At 45.6% G+C, this 21,878-nt stretch overlaps 1 protein-coding gene across 1 annotated transcript in view; it reads right to left on the reverse strand.

The window, feature by feature from the left end:
- LOC142590656 (leucine-rich melanocyte differentiation-associated protein-like) overlaps positions 1–21,878 on the reverse strand; it is a 79,699-nt gene that overhangs the window by 17,931 nt on the left and 39,890 nt on the right. Inside the window, exon 2 of the mRNA XM_075703036.1 lies at positions 9,569–9,801. Within this exon, the coding sequence (XP_075559151.1) occupies positions 9,569–9,801 (233 nt within the window). The remainder of the gene's footprint in view (positions 1–9,568; positions 9,802–21,878) is intronic.

The raw sequence follows: 21,878 nt of genomic DNA on the forward strand, positions 1-21,878 counted from the left end.
AGAAGAAATACGGGGTAGGATTCCTGATCCATAAGGACATAGCGGACAACACTGACGAATTCTACAGTATTAATGAGAGGGTAGCTGTAGTCGTAATCAAACTTAATAAGAACTATAGATTAAAGGTAGTACAAGCCTACGCTCCAACATCCAGTCACGATGATGAGGAAGTAGATCAGTGTTATGAAGATGTTGAATTAGCGAAGAGAAAAGTGCAAACTGAGTGTACTGTAGTAATGGGCCACTTCAATGCAAAAGTAGGGAAAAGGGAGGCTGGTGAACAAGCAATTGGCATCTACGGATTCGGTTCTAGAAACACTAGAGGAGAGATGCTGGTATAATTTGCAGAAAGGAATAAGGTTCCAATAATGAACACCTTTTTGAGGAAGCGTAGCAACAGAAAATGGACCTGGAAAAGCCCTGGTGGTGAAACAAGAAAAGAAATTGACTTCATACTTTCTGCTGATCAGCATAGTGCAGGATGTAGAAGTGATAAGTAGGGTAAAGTGCAGTGATCATAGGCTAATGAGGGCTAGGATTCACGTCAATTTGAAGAGAGAAAGAGCAAAATTGGTCAAGAGGAAACAGGTCAACCTAGAGGCAGTAAGGGTAAAAGCAGACATATTCAGGCTGGTACTTGCAAACAAATATGCAGCCTTGGAACAGAGAGATGATGATGACATAGAGCTAATGAACGAAACAGTAACTAGGCTAGCTTCAGAGGCAGCAATTGCAGTGGGAAGCAAGGCTCCAAACCAAAACAACCAGTAGGCAAGCTCTCCCAGGTAACAAAGGACCTAATAAAGAAACGACAAAGAATGAAAGTGTCCAACTCAAGAGATCAGGTAGAATTCGCGGAACTGTCAAAACTTATCAACAAGAAGAAAATAAGGAATATTCGAAACTACAATGTGAGAAACACTGAGGAAGCAGCAAAAGATGGACGCAGCCTGAAATAAGTGAGAAGGAAACTTGGCATCGGACAAATCAAGATGTATGCACTGAAAGATAGGCAGGGTAATATCATCAGCAATCTCGAAGATATAGTAAAAGAAGCGGAAGAATTCAATACTGACCTGTAAAGTACCCAGAGGAGTCAGGATACCTCCATTAGAAACAGTAATGAACAGGATACAGAAACTCCTATAACTAGCGATGAAGTCAGAAGGGCCTTGCAAGACACGAAACGAGGAAGAGCGGCAGGAGAAGACGGAATAACAGTGGATTTAATCAAAGATGGAAAAGACATACTGCTTGCAAAACTGGTGGCTCTTTATACGAAGTGTCTATCGACTGCAAGGATCCCAGAAAACTGGAAGAATGCAAACATTATACTAATCCACAAAAAGGGAGATTTTAAAGAATTGATAAATTATAGGCCCATTAGCTTACATCCGGTATTATGCAAAATAATCACCAAGATAATCTCCAATAGAGTAAGGGAACACTGCACTTTAGTCAACCAAGGGAACAGGCAGGTTTCAGGAAGGGATGCTCTGAAATGGATTACACCCATGTCATTAATCAGGTAATTGAGAAGTCCGCAGACTACAATCAGTCTATATGGCTTTCATACATTACGAAAAGGCATTTGATTCAACAGAGATACCAACAATCATAGATGTATTGCGTAATCAAGGAGTACAGGACGCTTAAGTAAATATCTTGGAACGTGTCTACAGAGATTCTACAGCTACCCTAATTCTACTAAAGAAAAGCATTAAGATACCTATAAAGAAACAGGCAAACACAATCTCTCCAATGCTATTCACCACGTGCTTGGAAGAACTATTCAGGCTATTAAACTGGGAAGGGCTTAGGAGTAAGGAACCACGGTGAATATCCCAGCAACCTTCGCCTTGCCGATGACATTGTTCTATTCAGCAACAATGCAGACGAGTTAGAACAAATGATTGAGGGCCTTAACAGAGAGAGTGTAAGAGTGAGGTTGAAGATTAATATGCAGAAGACAAATATAAGGATGAATAGCCGGGCAAAGGAAAGAGAATCCCGGATCGCCAGTCAGCCTCTAGAGTATGTGAAGGAGTACGTTTACCTAGGCCAATTAATCATAGGGAACCCTTATCATGAGAAAGAAATTCATAGAAGAATAAAAATGGGTTGAACGCATACGGCAGACATTGTCAGCTCCTGAGTGGAAGCTTACCATTATCATTGAAAAGGAAGGTGTACAATCAGTGCATTTCACCGGTGCTGACATCTGGGGCAGAGACTCGTAGACTGACAAAGAAGCTTGAGAACATGTTAAGGACCGCGCAAAGAGCAGACGGGTATAGACGATATTCTAATTGACATCAAGAGAAAAAAAATGGGGCTGGGCAGGTCATGTAATGCGCCGGTTAGATAACCATTGGACCATTAGGGTTACAGAATGGATACTAGGAGAAGGGAAACGCAGTCAAGGACGGCAGAAGAATGGGTGGAGCGATGAAATAAAGAAATTCGCGGGCGCTGGTTGAAATCGGTTGGCGCAGGACAGGGGTAATTGGAGATCGCAGGGAGAGGCCTTCGTCCTGGAGTGGACATAAAACAGGCTGATGATGATGACCATTGATATCAGGAAGAAAACGATGCCAGTAACGTAGCTGGCGCGGAAAATCTGTCTCGTGCGGCACATTGCAAACGGAGCTAGGTGTTGCTCGACTGCCTCGCTAATCGGGAAATCGCGAGAGACAGCGCGTGGATGACGCGAGGGCGCGATTCCCAGCAGCCGCCATACAGCTCATGCAGTTCGATGTTGCCATACGAACGACGCGCGTTATTCTGGCGCCATGTCGCATCCGTCGTCGTCGCACAGCCCGTCTTGCGCGGCACTAGGCTTTTCTTCTCGCGCTTTCGTTCCGCCAACGACGAGAGTGGCCCTTCGTCGCGGGTAAATCGTGCCACCAGTGTCAGTGGCGACAACCAAGAGAGTGCAACATCGAGCCTTACTCACAGCCGCTCGCCATCGCCCCTTGCGGGAGCAGTGACCCCCGTCACACACGCTGGTACCATGGACTGACCTCAGCAGCTGACGCAGCGGACGAGCGTAGCCCTTCCCCGCAGAACACCTATCCTCTCGCCTTCACGCTACCCTGTACCTCCCCCTCCTCGGTAGTGTATAGATGAAATCGCCCACGCGGCTGAAGTTGCCGTGGCCGCGGGCAATTCAGCGCATGCGCAGGCCGTCTCCGCTCCGCTGCTCCTCCACTTTCCTCCTCGCGCGCTCTTTCGTCTGCCGCTGCGCTCCGCGTTTGCTCGGTTTAACACCGAGACACGCCAACGCTCAACGCAGGAACCGGTGCGTAAGAGCTACGCGCTGTAAAATAAATCCTTGGGCTTTACTGCCAGGGCAATGATTTGATTTGAGGTACGCCGTAGTGTGGGAACTACGGATTAATCGCTAAATTCAGAGCGCTAGCTACTGGGAAACAATCTAAGGCACAAGAAAAGATAGGACACGGCGCTGCCCCTTGAACTAGAAATAGGATTAATTTTGACCACGTGGGGTTCTTCAACGTGCACCTAAATCTAAGTGCACGAGCGTTCTCGCATTTCACTCCCGTAAAAATGCGGCCGCCACTATCAGCATTGAACCTGCGACCTCGAGGTGAGTACCTCAACGCCATAGCCACTAATCTCCCATGGGCGGGTAGTCATACTAAAGCGCACCTCTGCATCGTTCACTGCATGCCTAGAAGAGTACTTCAAGTTGTAGAAACTCTAACGCATGCTTCTCGCACATAGAATAACCACATTCAGCAAGTAATAATGATTGCAAAAACACTCATAAAATATTTCAATTTGATGCTAAAATGGGTCTCGAAATTCAGGGCCTGGGGCCATTGACATTATCGTGACGCCATCACACAAAGCTAAATTTGCTGACATCGTGTAACAATAACGTTATAGGTGGGATGGTGTTGCTCAGGTGGGATGGTGTTGCTCAGAAAGAAATGTCGCAGTTTTGCACAAAAGACGAAGGATGGATTGCGAAGCAAATTATTACCCAGCTTTAGAATAATAGTTTTATCGGCCTTATAACCTTATAAACATTCGCTTACTAACTTAGTTTACACGCGTAATGTCACGCACACACAGGCAAACGTGAGCGCGGCTCACTCGATGAAAGCGGAGGCATGCTGTCAAAACGCTGACGTGAGCAAGCGCGGCAGGAGCAGCGATCGAATTGACCTGCGCGCTGCATCTCGCTTCAACGTGAGCTAAGCGGCGAGAACGCAGCACATACGACGAAGGTATCAGCTCTCGGCGCACCTAGACTTTGTCCCCATCGCAGATCGCTTTGAATATAAGGCCCGCGCGGTAGTACTCAGCCGCGCCATACAGCAACACGCAGCTGCCGCCGGAGTAGAACCATAGGTGTTCTGTGGCATAACAATCTGACGTCACGATCACGTCTTGTGCCGATACGTTTAGCTTCAATCGTGTTGCGCGATGCTCTCTCCTAATGATTGCCTTCATCCATGGCTTGCAGTGGTAGTGACACCGGAACTGGTTTGTAGAAACAATTGATATCACCGTAAATTACTTAGTCCAGTTTGGCGCTTGCCAGTATTTATTTAAAGGCTTAATAGGTTCGTAACTTCATTTACTGTATAAAAAATGACAACTTGAATATGACGCGTCAGTACTCCTTCAGAACGGATATTGTTCATCGAAAATAGTAAAACGCAGGGCTGTAAACTTCGCCGCACCACAGTTCAGTACGTGATAGTCAGTTTCAAAGCTTAAGCTCAGCGGACGTTAGGCTGGGTGAAAAGAAAACCTATTTGGTAATAAAGTTGTTCTTTTGCTGTCATTCGAGTGAAAAAGGCAAATATCTGATGTGAAGCGCCGGAAACAAAACTGCGTTAACACGTCCTGATTGCTATTCCCATCTGTGCAAGCAATCGTTTCTCTACAAGAAGGCGTTGCAGGGCGAGTCTTATCTACGAGATTCCATGGCGTCGCCCCCACAGGCGAAGGGGAACCGGTTTTTGTTCTTGCTTAACGAGGCAAAAATCTTATCACTGCAAAGCGACTCGCAAAACAGGTCCGAGGCCGGGCTCGCTGAAGAGGCGCAATGCTGTGGGTGCATGCTCTTCAAGCAGCACTAGTCGTTGAAGGTTCTGCTCTTTGCTAATGTGCGATGACCCAGCAGAACAAGTGTTCTGCCTTATCCTTTCTCTGCTGAATCGTGGTGAAACAGATCGTCGCCGTACTACCCGTGCTCCCTTGCGAAGTAGCTGGAGTAAGCTTGAAAGTTGGTACGATATAGGCTAACGGTCGCATTCATGCGAACGCAGTTAATGTAAACTATGATTCAACTGTTCATAAAATCTCACGGAGCTGTCACTTGAGTTTATCCCGTACATTTTGAAGTTTTGAAATCGTGGCATCAGTGCTGGCCTCCGATTTTTCAATACTGCAGTTCACAGGTATATTGCAAGTACGCTGCGGCCAACATTTATCGCCACGCATTCGCTCCACTGTTGGCATATCGGAGATTTTAGAGGCACTTGAAAAGATTGGGGGCGTTTGGCAGACTGCTGTTCACAGTCGTGAAAATGTCGTGCTGTTCAAAGTTGCGAGACCAAGTGGTCCATCTTTTCAATGCTTTTATTTTCTTCCGACCTGTGATTGCAAGCACAACTTCTCTCCAATTATGCCTTCTCTGCTGGTACACCCACTGCAGGCGCTTCTCGCGTCAACTAGGCACGACCAGCAGCTTGGACCACGAGCCGAATGGACGCACATTCTCTTGCTGCCCCCACACATGCATGAGCTACGGAGATGACGCTCAGTGGGCTGATGCCCCTACCGATAGAGTTTCGTCCAATTATTAGAGGAAAATATGGCGCGGAAATACGGGAGCGGTTTACCCAGCGTGGGAATGATGGTTAGTATATAGGTGTTATTTGCCTACACTTCATCCTTCTCGCTTTAAACGGCGTCTTGACTTGGCAAACTCGTTCGTTTCATGAAAGTACTGCATTACAAATAATTAAATAAGCATTATTAAAATTGTCCGACGGCAGGATTCGAACAAAGGACCTCTAACACAAAAACACAATATTGAGACCATTCGCCTCAAACGCATGGACAAGCGGAGCCGCTGCTAATAGCAGTGATTTTGCACGTTCATAGAGTCTTATTGCCTTCTGCATTATTAAAAAGTAAAGGTTGCTTTGAAATTTAGGGCAATGAATGCAGACAAAGCATAATAAACGAAGCCACAAGGACGCCTGAAGCTCCAAACACGAATATAAAAGACAAATTCATGTACTAGCCATCATTCTCGTGGTGGTTGAACAATCGCAGCGCCAGGGTTCCATCTAGTTATTATTGCAGGAAGCTGTACGCTCCTATACCGCTGGTCATCTTAAAAAACTGAAATGTACGCAAAATTTTATAGTGCATTTCAATAAATTTCAATCACGCAAAAGTATATAGTCGACGCATCGCCACTTGGTTGTAGTTTTGTTTGTATCGTTGCATGCAATACTTACCGCCCTCCACCCCCCTCCCCCCAAAAAGTACGCTTCCTCTCCCCGGTGGTGTCTTTTTCTCGACAGAGGCGATAATGCTTTGCTTCGCAGTGTAAAGCAAACTCAGGCGTTGACATACATACATACATACATACATACATACATACATACATACATACATACATACATACATACATACATACATACATACATACATACATACGTACATACGTACATACATACATACATACATACATACATACATACATACATACATACATACATACATACATACATACATACATACATACATACATACATTGCGAAACTCGGATGGACTTTTTTCGTTTAGGACACCGAATTCTTGCACCCAGCGTTAGTTTCCGAAGAAAGCTAAACGCTCTAAAATTGGCAATTAAGCACGAAGGGCGAAGCATTGTCAGCGACGGCAATGTTTAACGGTGCGGTCGAGCTCACTGACCGGTGTTCTATAACGACACGTGGTGACGACACGAAGTGCGGCGTTAGAGTGATCCAACCGAGGTAACTGCATGCTGCATACGCAGCAGAAACAGCACCTTGGCAGGTTAAGACAAAGGCTTGTCAGAATTAACGCTGTCGGTGACGAGGAGCGTATATCGATGGTGCACGAGATGCATGTGCACGGGCAAAGCACAGCGGTAAGGGGAGTACCACACTTAACACGTAGTGCAACACAGTGGCACAAAGAACCACTTCACAAAGCGTCTAAATTTAACGCGTTCTTGGACAGCAACCGGAGTTGGTTTTTCGTATCTCTTCGTTTTTTTATGGGAAAGCGTCAAGGGGCCCATTCAGCAAGAAAGCCGGCGTCTGTAGCTGCGAAATGGCGCCTAAGGTTTCATTGGCAGCGACGCCACGTCACGAGCCTGCGCCTCGACAGAGCATAGCGGGCCAAAGGATGCACCTGCTGCTGCAATAGCGCGTCAGGTGTTGCTTGAAGGGAAGAGGTCATCGCCGCGTCAACCTGGCTCTCGGAAGCCGGCGCGTGGTGGCCAAGCGAGCAGCGTGCTTGCTGGCCCGGAGAGCACGTGCCGCCATCGCCTGCCGGCCTCGGTGGCCGCCCTTCCGCTTCCTCGGTCTCTCGTCGCGCAGGACGTCGGTGGCACGCGGCACTGGCAGCGCAGGCTGCATCGGCCAGCGCGCACCTCTGTGGTACGTTACTCGCAGCGTCGAAGGACCGCTCAGCGGCGTTCAATTGGACATTAATGCTTTCGCAGTCACAACTCGTATGATGCGGATGTTTTATTTCCTATTTTACCCCACAAACTAGAAGATTTACAGCGTGGCTGTATACCGCTACCTTCCCCTCAATTAATTTTCATGTTCATGGGCAAAAATGTGGGCCCATTATGCAGGTTGTGCAATACCGGGCCGACCCGCGGCGGCGGTGAAGCAGGCTTCAAGCACTCTATCAATAATAATAATAATAATAATAATAATAATAATAATAATAATAATAATAATAATAATAATAATAAATCAATAGATTGTTTCAAGTTGATGGGTACACTGAAATCGTTTGAGAACAGACTCACGAGCAGGAGGCATTGCCATATATACAAAGGACAAGAGTGAGAGAGAGAGAGAGAGAGAGAGAGAGAGAGAGAGAGAGAGAGAGAGAGAGAGGTAAACGAATAGGGAAAGGTAGGGAGGTTAACCCAGGACGTGCCCGGTTGGCTTCCCTACACTTAGGGAGGATGAAAATGGAAGAAAAGACAAGGAGAGAAAAGGACAAAACGTATGTAGAACCATACACCCTTGACTCGCAAGAAGACAATGCCACCGACTGTGCAGATGTCTGTGCCGTACAAACTAAAGACGGAATTGTGATATCCAGTGTAAATATATCTCCAAGCAAACCCAAGTGTTATATCGAGATGTTCATGACCACGTAATTTGCTTGGGTCAGCCGTGATGGCACATTTCAAAACCAGACAAGAAATGGTTCACTCAGTTTGTGCTAGAACAATTTGGCTCGAAGTGGCACACCAATCCAAGTCACTCAACTACTCGACAACGGCCGTGTATAAATATTACTTTGGCCAAGATTCTGTCTAAACTTGTACCCGAACCAATCAGTGTATATCACAGTAATCACAAAGCTACCGTCACTACCATTACAAAATTATGAAAATAAATACATGTAGCCTTGTCCAACCCTGTGTGGTGTGCTACAACTTCGCTGGTCATCCAACTGCACAGAGTGAAGTGGCTCCTCGATTTTTATCTGTTGTTGACAAATTCGAAATTTTTTATTCTCTTCATCACCGTCCGTTTCTCCCGACCACCCCATGACAAGGCCCCATCTTTGGGTGAGCACCACAGACATTCAAGAGGAAAACAACAATGCCTTGATAAGCACAGGCGTACTGTAGGTGCCCTTCGCGACGTTTTAGTGGAGACTAATTGCATGGACTGGCCCACAAATTACGCTACTGTTTTGTCTTCTACATTGTGGTTCTTTCTCTAACGAGCTGTTTTCGCGGTCGTGCTGTCTTTATGTGTATACGAAGAGACTTGTGTGGACCCTTGTGAGTACTCCTTTGTAATGGGCAACCATCCTAAGTTTACTGGACTGTGCTTTCCATGCTGGGGCCCGTATAGATAAGACTATCTTTGCGGGCTTGTATGTATCGTACTTTTTGATATTTTCTTCTCCCTTTTCCTTTTTTTTTGTTGTGCTTGAATACCGGATTCAGAATTTTGGGATAACTGACTGTGCCATAGCCTACCTTCCCATGTTTCTACATCTAAAGAAACACACACAGTGACGTAGTCGAGGGCAGCAAATGATAGGATAAAATGGCGATATTAGGGAATTTAGAAGCAAGAGATTGTCTCGGCTCCCGCAAAATAAAGATATGTGGACATCGGTGAGAGAGGCCTTCGTCCTGTCATTTCTGTATAGCAACACTTTATATGCGTATACACCCCTTTCGAAGCAGTACACAAACTGCAGTGGACATAACCAGTTGATGTGATGGGGATGAAACATCTGTCGTTGTACTATGCTCGTACAAGAGTGTCCGAAGCCTCACCTCTGGTAGTCGTCGTCGTCGTCCCTGTCCGGGTTGCTGATCTGGTCGGGGCATGCAGGGTTGCCCAGCAGGCTCAGGAAGGTCAGGGATGGGTAGCACTGCTCGATGCATGACACCAGGTAGTCGAGGTTGTCGAAGCAGTTCTTGTTCAGCGACAGCGTCGTCAGCTGCGCGTTGAAGCGGAACTCGGATGCGTCCCGGAGCTGGTTATTGTCCAGAACCAGCTCGCGCAGCTGCGATACGTCAGAGAGCCCGTATTCACATGAGGGTTTTACGCTAGAACTGTTCGTAAAATTTTGGCCAATCCTGGTGTTGGACGCATCGTTAACGAAGGCAACGAAGGCCAATGGCAAAGAGCACGTACTAAAGAAAATCTTCGTAAGTTCTGCCCTAGATAATTTTACTCGTAGTACTGTTATTTTTCCACGAGATATCGGGCAAGGAACAAAAAGAATTATCTACTGCACACATCACGCAAGAAACCGGTGTCTCTGCACAGCAACACTTCATGAAGCATAGTACTTCGAAGCAATAGTTTAAACAATGGCTAAGAACTTCATATTGAGATGCATTATCAATGGGCGATCAACCTCCTGAGACCCCTTGTACGCATATTGTACATTGGCTTCAATCCCTTCCGAAGTTAATTCGGAAACGATTACACAAGATATTCATGTCGAATATGAAGTAAGATGTCTGCTGAAGTGTATTGAAGTGGTTTAGTTATATTATTGTCGCCAGCTTTCGAGACAATATTCTACATTACAATTTGACATAGGCCGTTGGGCCGTTCAGGCGACGAAAAGCAACCATGAAATGTCTTTTGACTGCCACGAAATCACACGAAAATTTAGAATGCAACGCAAACGTGGCAATACATTCCACAATACTGCCACTTCATATCTGGGTTTATGCAAACAAAAGCAGTTTGTACCATAAAAAAAAAACATGACATGACCACTTAGTCATGAACATGGAGGCTTTTTTTCCCGCCATGTAACCGGGATATTTAAGCCGAAATTCGACATCACTTCGGTAACGTCAGCCCATTGTCATTATGCCGCCGTCCTCATGCCGCCTTCCTCGTTCCATCGACGCCAATTTTTCTTCGCCGTTGCATTGTAATCATAATGTCGTTATTCAATTGTGAATAAGCCGCCGCTGTCACGCCGTCGTCGTAACGCTGTCGTAGTCGGGCCATCACCGTCACTCCAGCTTCGTCCTCCGACTCCCGTCATGCCGTTGTCGTGACATCGTCGTCGCGGCATCGTCGTCATACAGCCGTCGTCATGCACTGGTTGTCATACTGTCGCCGAGATGGTGTCGTGGTTGTTCTAATGTCATCATTGTAGCTGCGACATAAGACTCTCGTCATGCCGTCGTCGTCACGCTGTCGTTTCACCATCGTCATCCCATAGTCGTCATACCACCTTCATTGATGCATCAACGTCACTCCTTGTGCGTCATTTTATGGTAATGGTGCTGTCGTCATTCAATCGTGATTATGCCGCCATTGTCATGCAATCTTCGTCATTGCGTCGTCATCACACAGACGCCATCATGCATCCGCTGCAATAACACCATCGTCTTGCCGTCTTGGTTGTGCCGTGGTCGTGATTACCGCTTCTATTTTTCCGTTTGTCGTCATACCGTCGTCATGATACCACCGTCGTCATGATACCACCGTCGTCATACAGACGTTGTCTCATCGTCGTCATGTTGTCGTCGTAATACCACCGTCATAAAAAAAATCGAAATATCATTCTCGTCATGGCGTTCTCGTCATACGCCTTTGTCTTTAGATTGCTATCATTCCTTCTTCGTCATTCCATCGTCAGTGCGTCGTCGTCATACAGTCGTCGTCACGCCTCGATGCCTATGGATGACCTTAGCCAGCGAGTGCCACAGCACAATGGGACGAATAGGAGTGTGTGCAATGGTGGGGAAGCACCCAAAGTCCCAGGATTGCAAATGCACGAGGTAAATAAACGCGACTTCTGGGAAGGTCTGTCGCCACATTGTTAGATTGCTATTTGCACTACAGTGGACAGACATTGTGAGGTGAGGTCTGCAGTGATTAAAAAAAAATAAACTAAAATTGCATTCTGCTGTGTTAAGTGCCAGAACCGCGATCTCATTACGATGCAGGCCGTAGTGGGAGACTTCGGGTTAATGTGGACCACCTGGGGTTCCTTAACGTGCACGCGATGCACGGCACGCCAGCGCATTTTGCTCCCTTGAAATGCGGTTGCCGGGGTCGGGAAGCGAAGCCGCAACCCCGAGCTTACTAGCGCAACGCCATAGCCAGTAAGCCACCACGGCAAGCAAAGCTGAGTGTTCTAAATGTTACGTGTGGAAAGACACAGATGAAAGATGCTATTTACACGCTATTTACACTGGAGCCAGGCAGCCAGGCTGACACTCGCTTGTGCCAAGGGCACCGACCAACTTCGTCGTTCTCGCGGCGGCTCGTCTCTTGAGCATCGCTCGATGATATCGTAATATTACCCCCCGGCAGCAAAAGCACCGTCACGGTGCTGTTAAATATCCAAGGTGCATGGAGAGATGTAGGGCTTGAATCGGGCAACGTGGACAATGTCACTGTGTCACAGAGGAGGACGTAGTGGGCGTGGCTAGAATGATTTCATACGTAACATCGGTCACTTTGCGTATCACGCGATATGGGCCTGTGTAACAGGAAAGCAGTTTTCCACAAAGGCCGACTGACTTTACGCGATGGTGACCAAAGCAACACGAGGGCGCCGGGCACAAAATGGACATCACGGTGACGGAGGTCGTAGCGTTGTTTCTGATTGTCTTGAGACACTTGTAGACGAGCGCGCGCAAGTTGGCGAGCATGGTCAGCATGCGCGATTGTATCACGGGCATAATCGCTACTTGAAGCTGTGGCGGACGGAAGCACAGTGTCCAGTGGTAGCGTCGGTTCGCTGTCATACAAGAGGTAAAACGGGGAAAACCCAGCAGTTTCGAGACGGGAAGAGTTATATGCAAAGGTAATGTAAGGTAGAGCCAGGTCCCAGTCACGGTGGTCGTCTGAAACGTATTTGTATGTCATGTCTGTAAGGGTGCGGTTCAAACGCTCAGTGAGGCCGTTCGTTTGGGGGTGGTAGGAGGTGGTAGCCATCGGTTGCGGCAGTGACGGGCGACGTGGCCGATGCGACAGCAGTGGAAGCAGATCGGCCTGTCATCAGGGGTACGCCATTCGGACGGGTTGCGGCGAGATGTGGCAGAAAAGGACTGCCGGGGACGAGGAGGGCCGCTAGATAACTGAGGAACACTGGGTCGAGACGTGGAACACACGGTGTTCAGACCCATGTTTTCAAATTCTTGTCTGACGACAGCCTAAATCATCGCAATGGTGGTTGCTGGCGGATCGGGAGGCGTCGTGGAGAAGGCTGGCGAACAGGCAGCCTCGAGTTCGCGGCGAACAATACGGGTGACGTCGTCGCAGGTGGTGGTCTGACGCGGTCGACCCTCACATGTCGATGTAGCAGCAGTGTTGGGTAGCCGCGCAATGTGGTGTGAGATACGGCGGCTCTTAGCCTGTTCAAGGCGACGGCATTCTTTTATGATGGCGTCTATAGTCGAGGCGTTGCCGAAAACAAGCAAATTGAAAGCGTCGTCGGCGATGCCTTTTAGCACATGTGCCACTTTATCTGCTTCGAACATATTATCGTCAGCTTTACGGCATAGAGCGAAGACGTCGAGGATGTAGGAAACGTATGGCTCTGTAGATGACTGAACACGAGATGCAAGAGCCTTTCTCGCGGCAGCCTTGCGCCCAATGGGGTCGCCGAACAGTTCCGGTAGCTTTTCTTTGAAACTGTCCCAACTGGTTATTTCGTCATCATGCATTTGGTGCCACACGAGTGGGGTGCCGCCGAGATAAAAGATGACATTGACGAGCATAATCGTTGGATCCCACCTGTTATTAGCACTGGCGTGTTCATAGAGCTTGATCCAGTCGTCGACATCCTGTCCCTCCAGGCCAGAGAACACACTGGGTCACGATGTGGGGCAACAGTGACGATTGGAGCAGTCGGACAAGCCGAAGCCGTTGCAGAGGTGGGCTCGTCACCGGGAGGCATGGTGACAAGCTCGGTGTGCCGACCACTTCGGAGTTCCGTTGTGAGGACGGGGATCGCTGACATCCACCAGAAATGTTACGTGTGGAAAGACACGGACGAAAGATGCTATTTACACGCCATTTACACTGGAGCCAGGCAGCCAGGCTGACACTCGCTTGTGCCAAGGGCACCGACCAACTTCTTCGTCGTTCTCGCGGCGGCTCGTCTCTTGGGCATCGCTCGATGATATCGTAATAATATATTGATTGATTTAGGGTTGAGCTGCACATTCTTAGCCGCGTATGCTTTCCCCGCCTAACCCGCCTCGCTGGTTCAGTGGCGTACAGCAGCTGAACGCGAGATCACGGCCTCGATTTCGAAGCCGGCAAAAAAATGCAAGAACGCACGTGTATTCTTAGATTCAGGCGCACGTTGAAGAATCCCACGTGGTCGAAATTAACCCGGAGTACCCTACTGCAGCGCCCCTCGTAAAGCAATTGTGGGCACGGCGGCTATGCCCCAATTTGGGGCAAGCCGTTTTGGGTAACACTGTTTGGGGTAGGCCGCAAACGGTGTTATATCATTTCCTGTGATCGTTTATTGATGCTCAAATTGTTATGTGGCAGTGTTGAACTAAACCCCGGACCTACACAAAAAACTTTTTGCAAAGCTTGAGGCCCAGAAGGCCATGCGATGTGACGTAAGCGAATTAAAAACCGAAATAGCAGACATAAAAAAGACAGAGAAGCTGCACGATAAAATGCACGAAAACAGTTCTCAACGCTCTATCTCAACACTTTATCAGCCCTCCCTTCAGGATAAGCTGATAAAGTGCAGGCGGCGTTGCAGTCGGTAGAGCATATGATAAACTTCTAAGAAAAACAAACTAACAGATCTGGATGAATGAAGTAGACGATCTAATATGATAATTCGCGGAATACCCGAATCATCCGGTGAAACAGAAACTTCACTTAAAGACAAAGTGCTCAAGGAGACATTTGAAGCAAAACTTGGCGTGAAATGTAAATCCAATGACCGCATCCATTGACTTGGACAGCGGAAAGGCAAACGCCCACTAATCAATCACCTTCAAGATTTCAATCAAACGAAAGCAATCTTCGCAAATGTCCAAAAGTTAAAATGCAGAACAACGCTTATTCAAAACGACCATTCAGCATCCGCGTTAAAAAAAAACGGAAACTGCTCTGGGAGAGTGCGAAAAATGAAAAGCAGCTCAGAAAGAGGGTGCTGCTTATCTACGAAAGACTAAGAATTGACAAGGAATTCTTCTTTTGGGATGACTCGCTCAACAAATGTGTGAAAGCTGTAAAAAATGTATCATTCACGCCTGTGGAAGGTGAGCAAGATAATGCATCCGCTTTATCTCGCGACTGAGGCGATGCCTGTGAAGCTCATCAACGTCTTCGAATGTTGAATATAAACGCTCGCAGTGTCAAAAACAAAACCGAGACCTTAGAGATCTTACTACTACAGTACGATCACCATAACTGTTTTAACAGAAACCTGGCTGAACAAGGAAATATGCGATAACATTTTCCTGTTTCCTATGAAGTTTATCGTAAGAATCGGCACACTAGGATCGGTGGTGTAACGATTTTAATTAAAGATAGCGTTCAGGCTGTTTTGCTGGACGACTTTGACCTCGAATTCCTGCGTGTCACAGTGCTAGGGTCACAGTTTTATATGCTTTTTATAGACCTCCGGATGCCCCGCCAAATATATTAGAGACTAAATATAGACATGTCTATGTATGAACGAAATAAAATTGTTCTGCTTGGTGATTTTAACCTGCCGGGAGTATATTGGGAGTGTCTTATTGCCAGTAGTCAACATAAAACATGCGAAGAGTATGTTTGAAATTATGTTACGATACAATTTTATGCAAATAGTACATGAACCAACTCGTGTGCAAAATGCATCCAGCTCGGTGTTAGATTTGGTATTCCTCTGTAGAAATTTCTCTGTTTACACTGTAAAATTAGTCGAGCAAGGGCTCTCCGATCACCATCTCGTAGGCGTATCGCTACCACTAGTACCACTAGGTAAGTTTAAACACTCCTCTGCGCTATACTTTAAAGATTTTACTCGTGCCAATGACCTATGCATGGTCGAATACATGCAAACATGTTTGGTTGATTTCGATTCACTAATTTTCGATTACTTTGGAGCAAATTCAAAGAAATGTGTCACCATTGTCTGGTTAACTTCGTCCCGAACAGACTGAATGAAGTTCACAAACGAACGCCTTGGATGAATCAGAACGCCATTCAACTGAAACGTAGGATAAGAAGATTCAAAAAGAAGCATTCGCACTGCAACAAAATGAGAGAGATGCAAGACAACCTGGCACGTGCAGTTCACACCGCAAAATATAATTATTCCAAGATATCGCTCCCTAACTTCGTAAAAAACGACCCTGATAAGTTTTAGCAGTACGTAGAAGAAGAAAAATGAAACCAGTTTCGCAAATATGCAGTTGACGGGAAGGCAGTGACAGATCGGAGTGCCATAGCGCAGCACTTTAACAATTACTTTCAAAGTGTGTTCTCTGGTGCAACGGTGTGCACATGCGAAGTCACATTGCCCCCTTTAACAGACGTGGATTTTATATTTTATGCTGGTGCTTAAGTTGAAAAGGAAGAGCTATTGTTGTCCCGACAAAATCCCTAACGTATTTCTCAAGCAATATGCTGAACTTCCTGCCAGATTTCTTGTCATTTTATTCCGTGTTTCACTAATGACAGCACAATTAACAAATGACCGGAAGACTGCTCGGGTTGTCCCTGTGTTCGAGAAAGGTGACCGGTTACTTACACAGAATTATCGTCCAATATGATAAACTTCAGAATGCTGCAAACTTGCAGAACGTATTATTGCTAATTGTATAACCATATTTTTGAAAATTAACAGAATACCACCACGGCTTTCGAAAATGGTATCCAACAATAACCCAACTAATAGCGGTAGTTCACTCGTTCACTTTATCTCATGATCGTAACGGCCAAATAGATGTAATGTTTCTTGATTTTAGTAAATTTTTTGACAAGGTCCCACATGAGAGACTAATTTTAACGTTTAGAATCTTTGGCATCACTGAAATTTCAGTGATCAACTGGATTTCCGCGCACCTGACTAATAGGAAGCAACACACCGACGTTGTAGGACAACTTTCTGACAGTGTCCCAGTCACGTCAGGGGTGCCACAGGGTTAGTGTCCTAGGCCCCCTGCTTTTCTTGGGCTACATTAACGATATTATAAATATCTGGTGTGTAAACCCGACTGTTTGCAGGTGACTGCGTTTTGTTCAAAGAAAAATTTTGTCCCGATCATCAAACTGAGCTAAATAACAACTTGAATAACCCAATGAAGTGGTGCAATGAATTGAGGATGATTGTTAACACTGAAAACACTCTATTATTCCCTATCACACGTAAAAAAAAACACTTTTGTCTTTTGCTTAGACTTCGTCCATCGTCAGTGAAAAAGTTCATAATTACAAATACTTAGGTGCTACATTAACTATCCATGTTAATAACATTTGCTCTTCTGCCTTGCGAAAGCTCTGCTTTCTAAAACAAACTTCAGACCACCCCAAGCAATGTTAAATTACTCTGATATTATTCCTTCATAAGACCCAAATTAGAACACCCCAGTACAGCATGGGACCCGTAAACTCATATACACATTAAGTGCCTTGAAAGAACACAGAGGAATGCCGTCCGGTTTATTTACAACAAATTCTCATCATCTGTCCCTGCTTTGGAAGTAAAGATAGCCAATGAAATTACCCTTCTTAATCTCGTCGAAAAAAGTTCGGAATCAACTTCCTTTCACTGCCTTTTAACCACGAACTTGCGATGGATCCATCACCGTATCTATGCTTACTAACCAGACCTACAAGGCACCATCGGGCTAACTCTCTCACACCTTATTTTGCTATAAATAACACTTATAAGTATTCCTATTTTCCACGCGGTCTTAGATTGGAACAAATTTATCCAGCCGTCTTCTTAGTGTCTCCGACCATACCAAAGTAGTGCGGTTGCACCATATCACATCTCTGTTATTGTAGCTTATTATTGCGCTAATCTAGAAACAAATACCGTTGTTGTTTTCTATTCATTTATAGTGTATTACATTTTATTACACTAATCTCGAAACAGATTGCATTGTTGTTATTTTGTGTTTTATTATCTATGTTATTACACCAATCTCGAAACACTTTCCATTGCCACGCTTTGTATTATGGCTGTAATTTTGAAACTGCCCACCTGCTTGGACCCAAGGGTCTGCAGTATGTAATAAACAAATCAATAAATAAAAACTGAGTGCAGTTTCGCGATGTTCAGCCCCACAAATTTTACTTTGCCCGTATATTTGAGTACCGAAACTTTTTAATGTTGAACTAATGTGCACTGATAAATATTGAACAAAAGTCAGTCGAAAAGGTAAGTATATGGAAACATACAATTGCTTGGCATATCACTAGTACTAAGTCACAAACAAAGACAGCGTGCACAACAGATAGGAGCGCTGAAGATATGTTGAACAGACTGTTTCTTCGTGTCCTTTTTTCTATCCCCATGTGCGTGCCATCCTTATGCTGCGCGGCAGTACATAGGCGTATCTACCGGGGACGGGGGCAAGGGGGCACTTGCCCCCCCCCCTCACTTTCAGGACTGGGGGGGGGGCGAAGTAGGTCATTTGCGCCCCCCTCACTTTTGAAACCCGGGAATATATGCGCCTAGAGTCCCAATCAAGATCCCTCAGGTGTACAAAAAGCGGCTCGAAGCACTGATAATGGGTGTCTGGCCTCTCCACCAGCTGCACGTGGAGTCTCGGCCATATCGGTTCTTCAGCGCACTCATCACTGGTATTTATATAGCACACTGAGTCTACTCGGTAACAGTTCGTAAATTTCTCTACCTCTGCAAGTCTGCAGTAGTCTTTCAAGTCTTAATCTAGACATTGATTCGGACTCTTTGGCCCCGTAATAGTGCAATTCAACCTCAATAGTGCAATCGAGGTTCCCAGAAATTTCAAGACTGCTTTCCCTTATTTGGCCGTGAAAGGTGTTCGCGGCCATCGAGTGATGCGCGCTTATATGTGCGCGTGTGCGTGCGTGACACCACGCTTGTCACAGGCGCATCTACCGGTTCCGGGGGAGGCGTGCCCCACAGTCAGAACTGAAAAGGAAAAGTAGCCCATTTATCCGCCTCCCTACGCGCACACACTTGTGAAAGTGGGAACTGTCGGCTGCACACTGCACAAATGCAAGAAAACAACAGCTGAGGCCAAGTTTTCTCTCACAAGTGGGCTCGCATAGGTACGATTTACTTATTACGTATCCCCTGATTTCGGGCGTCGCCTTCGCGTGCTACAGCCCCGACGAACTCCGTACTCTGCGGTGCGAGGCGCCTGCGGGACGTGCCTTGCAAACCTGCATTGCTGAGAAAGCTATCGCCGGGCTGTGCAAAACAACTGCAATCTACCATCACTTGCATCGTCCCGTGTTTGTTGGGGCCGTCCATCATAACCGTCTTTGAAAACACAAAATCAAATTTGCTTTTATAATTTACCGGTATTATATCCGTGTTGCCATTTTAGCGATTTTGACGCTAGATTTTGTGACTTCTTTCTCTGTTTACGGCAAAGTTTGCTATCAAGTAATCAGTGACATTCTTAGTGACTTGAATAAACAGCTGGAGATATTTTAACGCCTTATAAATTAGAAAGATTGCTTGGAAAATGGCCTTCAAGAACGCGCTCTGATATTCAAAAGCCACACGCAAGTGCCCTCAACTCGCTGTCCTATGCATAGGCTCCTTGACCATGATGAACCAACGGTTGCCTTCACATTGATAGCCTTCACATTGTGATAGTGCCTCATAGCAAAGTGGTCCCCGCAGCCTTGACATTGTGGTCACAAAGTTAAAGTTTGTTATTTACAAAACCTACTGAATGCACATATAATTGAATATTACAAAAACTATGTGATCCCGCAGAGTTTGAGCGCTGCGGGTTCAGCGGTGTCACTAGATCCATTAGATTGATCGACGCTTCTCAAGCGTGTCAGAGAACTAATTTACCAGAACTAAGTGGAATAAATTTTCTGTTGAGATTTAGAACAGACTGGATGAATAAGACATAGTGACTGCATAAAAGCGTAAATATCGGAATGGCTTAGCTCGTTCATCCGCGACTGAACAAATCGCTTCCGTTTCTCACGCCTTTCGGCCGGTCAGTACTTAACGGCGGCTTTCAGCTAGATCAAGGGCGACAATATCGTATTTAACCTGTACAAAGCTCTGGTAATTATCATTGCCATGGTAACAACATGCGGCTAAGCGCGTTCCACAGAATCTAGTTCTGCTACCACGAATGTCGACAAGCACACAAAAATTTAGAGATAATATGCACACTAATGGCATTTTCATGCTAGGAAATCTACGTTGCCTCTGTTCTTTTGAATCGTAGTGTATTTGGAACCTTCCAATCTCCAAATAATGAAAAATTTAGGCTTTCATAACCTAGTATATAAATATAGAGGTAGACGATCGAATATCGACATTTTCGAATACGAATCAAATACGAATAGTAACTATGGAATATCGAATAGACGTTCGCAGACGCACATATTTACAGCAGGAATATGTGTTTCAGTATAATTAGGAATACGCTTCCACTGAATAGACAATCGACTATCAAGCACAATTAAGGTCGCTTTAAACACAAGATAACAACAGTCATCAAAAGAATTACCCACATAGCCGCTTGACACCTTTATGCTAGGTGGCAAACAAGCATTTCAAGAATGACAGGCATTTGAAACTGACCAACCTTTCAAAAACGCATAATAAATAGTTGTTGAAAAAATATCAGAAGTTATGGAAAAGAAAAATAAAACGCTAAGGAGGTTTTGTGTTCCCTAGAAAGAATACAGAGCCTTTTCCAAAAAAAAAGCATCACTGGGTGTAACGTAAGAGACAAAACTCCTGCATGACTGGCTGCAAGACAGACTAATTGGTATGCCATGAGCGCAATATAGCAGTCGTCAAGTAATGGACGAAAAGAAAGGGAACCGAGGGGCACGGTTTATAAGAACGCTCGCACATATTTGTTAGTCAGAACCATATAAAAATAACAGATAATGAAGAAACGGGAAGCGTAGGATAAATTATTTGTACTTTCTAATTGAAGTGCGAAAATTAGAAGCTAATGGGAAATGGAGGAAAACTCAACTTGGCTGACGGTGAGAGCCGAATCCACAACATCTGCATTACGTGCGCGTTGCACTAGAAATTTTGCTACGGCGACGACGGCAGTTCCAACGTCCATGCAGTGCTGCGTATTTATGTATGTATACAAGATCTAACCCAAGGAGTGTTAACCACGCAAGACTTCCACCGCAAAACCAAAAAAAAAAATTAAATTATGGGGTTTTACGTGCCAAAATCACGATCTGATTATATGGGGCACGCCGGCTCCTTCCCACACGGAAGGAATCGGGTGAGATGGATGTTAGGTAGGTGCAGCTAACCTAACCTCCGCTCCCCTTGGAAGGAACCCTCCACCGTGTCGGCCTTTGTGGTAAAGCGTACGAAAAACGAATATGTACTGCACAAGTCAAAGGGGAAATTATATGCAGGGTGGCTGCCGTTGCTGGCACGGGGCGTCAATGCGGACAGAGTAGCGGGGCGGCAGAGCGATCCCAGGTGCCATGTACTGGGAAGATCACTTACCAATATATATATATATATATATATATATATATATATATATATATATATATATATATATGTGTGTATATATATATATATATATATATATATATATATAGAGAGAGAGAGAGAGAGAGAGAGAGGTGACTTGCCCCCCCCCCCTCTTCAAAAAATAGTTGATACGCCACTACGGCAGTATATATTTTTATAGTACAGTACAGCATCACTTGTACATTACATAATGAAATCTTATTGCAAGTGCCTGTTTTGTTGCTCTCATTATATATCAGAGAATATAAAGTCCATTGCTTTTATTTCTAATGTAATAAGGTCTATCGAAAGGGTTTGCCATAGGCATACAACATTTATGAAACAAAAACGAAGTTGAGTCCTTGCTGAAGTGGACTTAAGCCTAATCTTGTGTGCATACGTCGGTCTCACAATGGGCATTTACATTGCCGAGTGCCATATCTTGGCTG

This window comes from Dermacentor variabilis, chromosome 8, assembly GCF_050947875.1.
Source record: "Dermacentor variabilis isolate Ectoservices chromosome 8, ASM5094787v1, whole genome shotgun sequence".
In the NCBI taxonomy this organism is placed as follows: Eukaryota; Metazoa; Arthropoda; class Arachnida; order Ixodida; family Ixodidae; genus Dermacentor; species Dermacentor variabilis.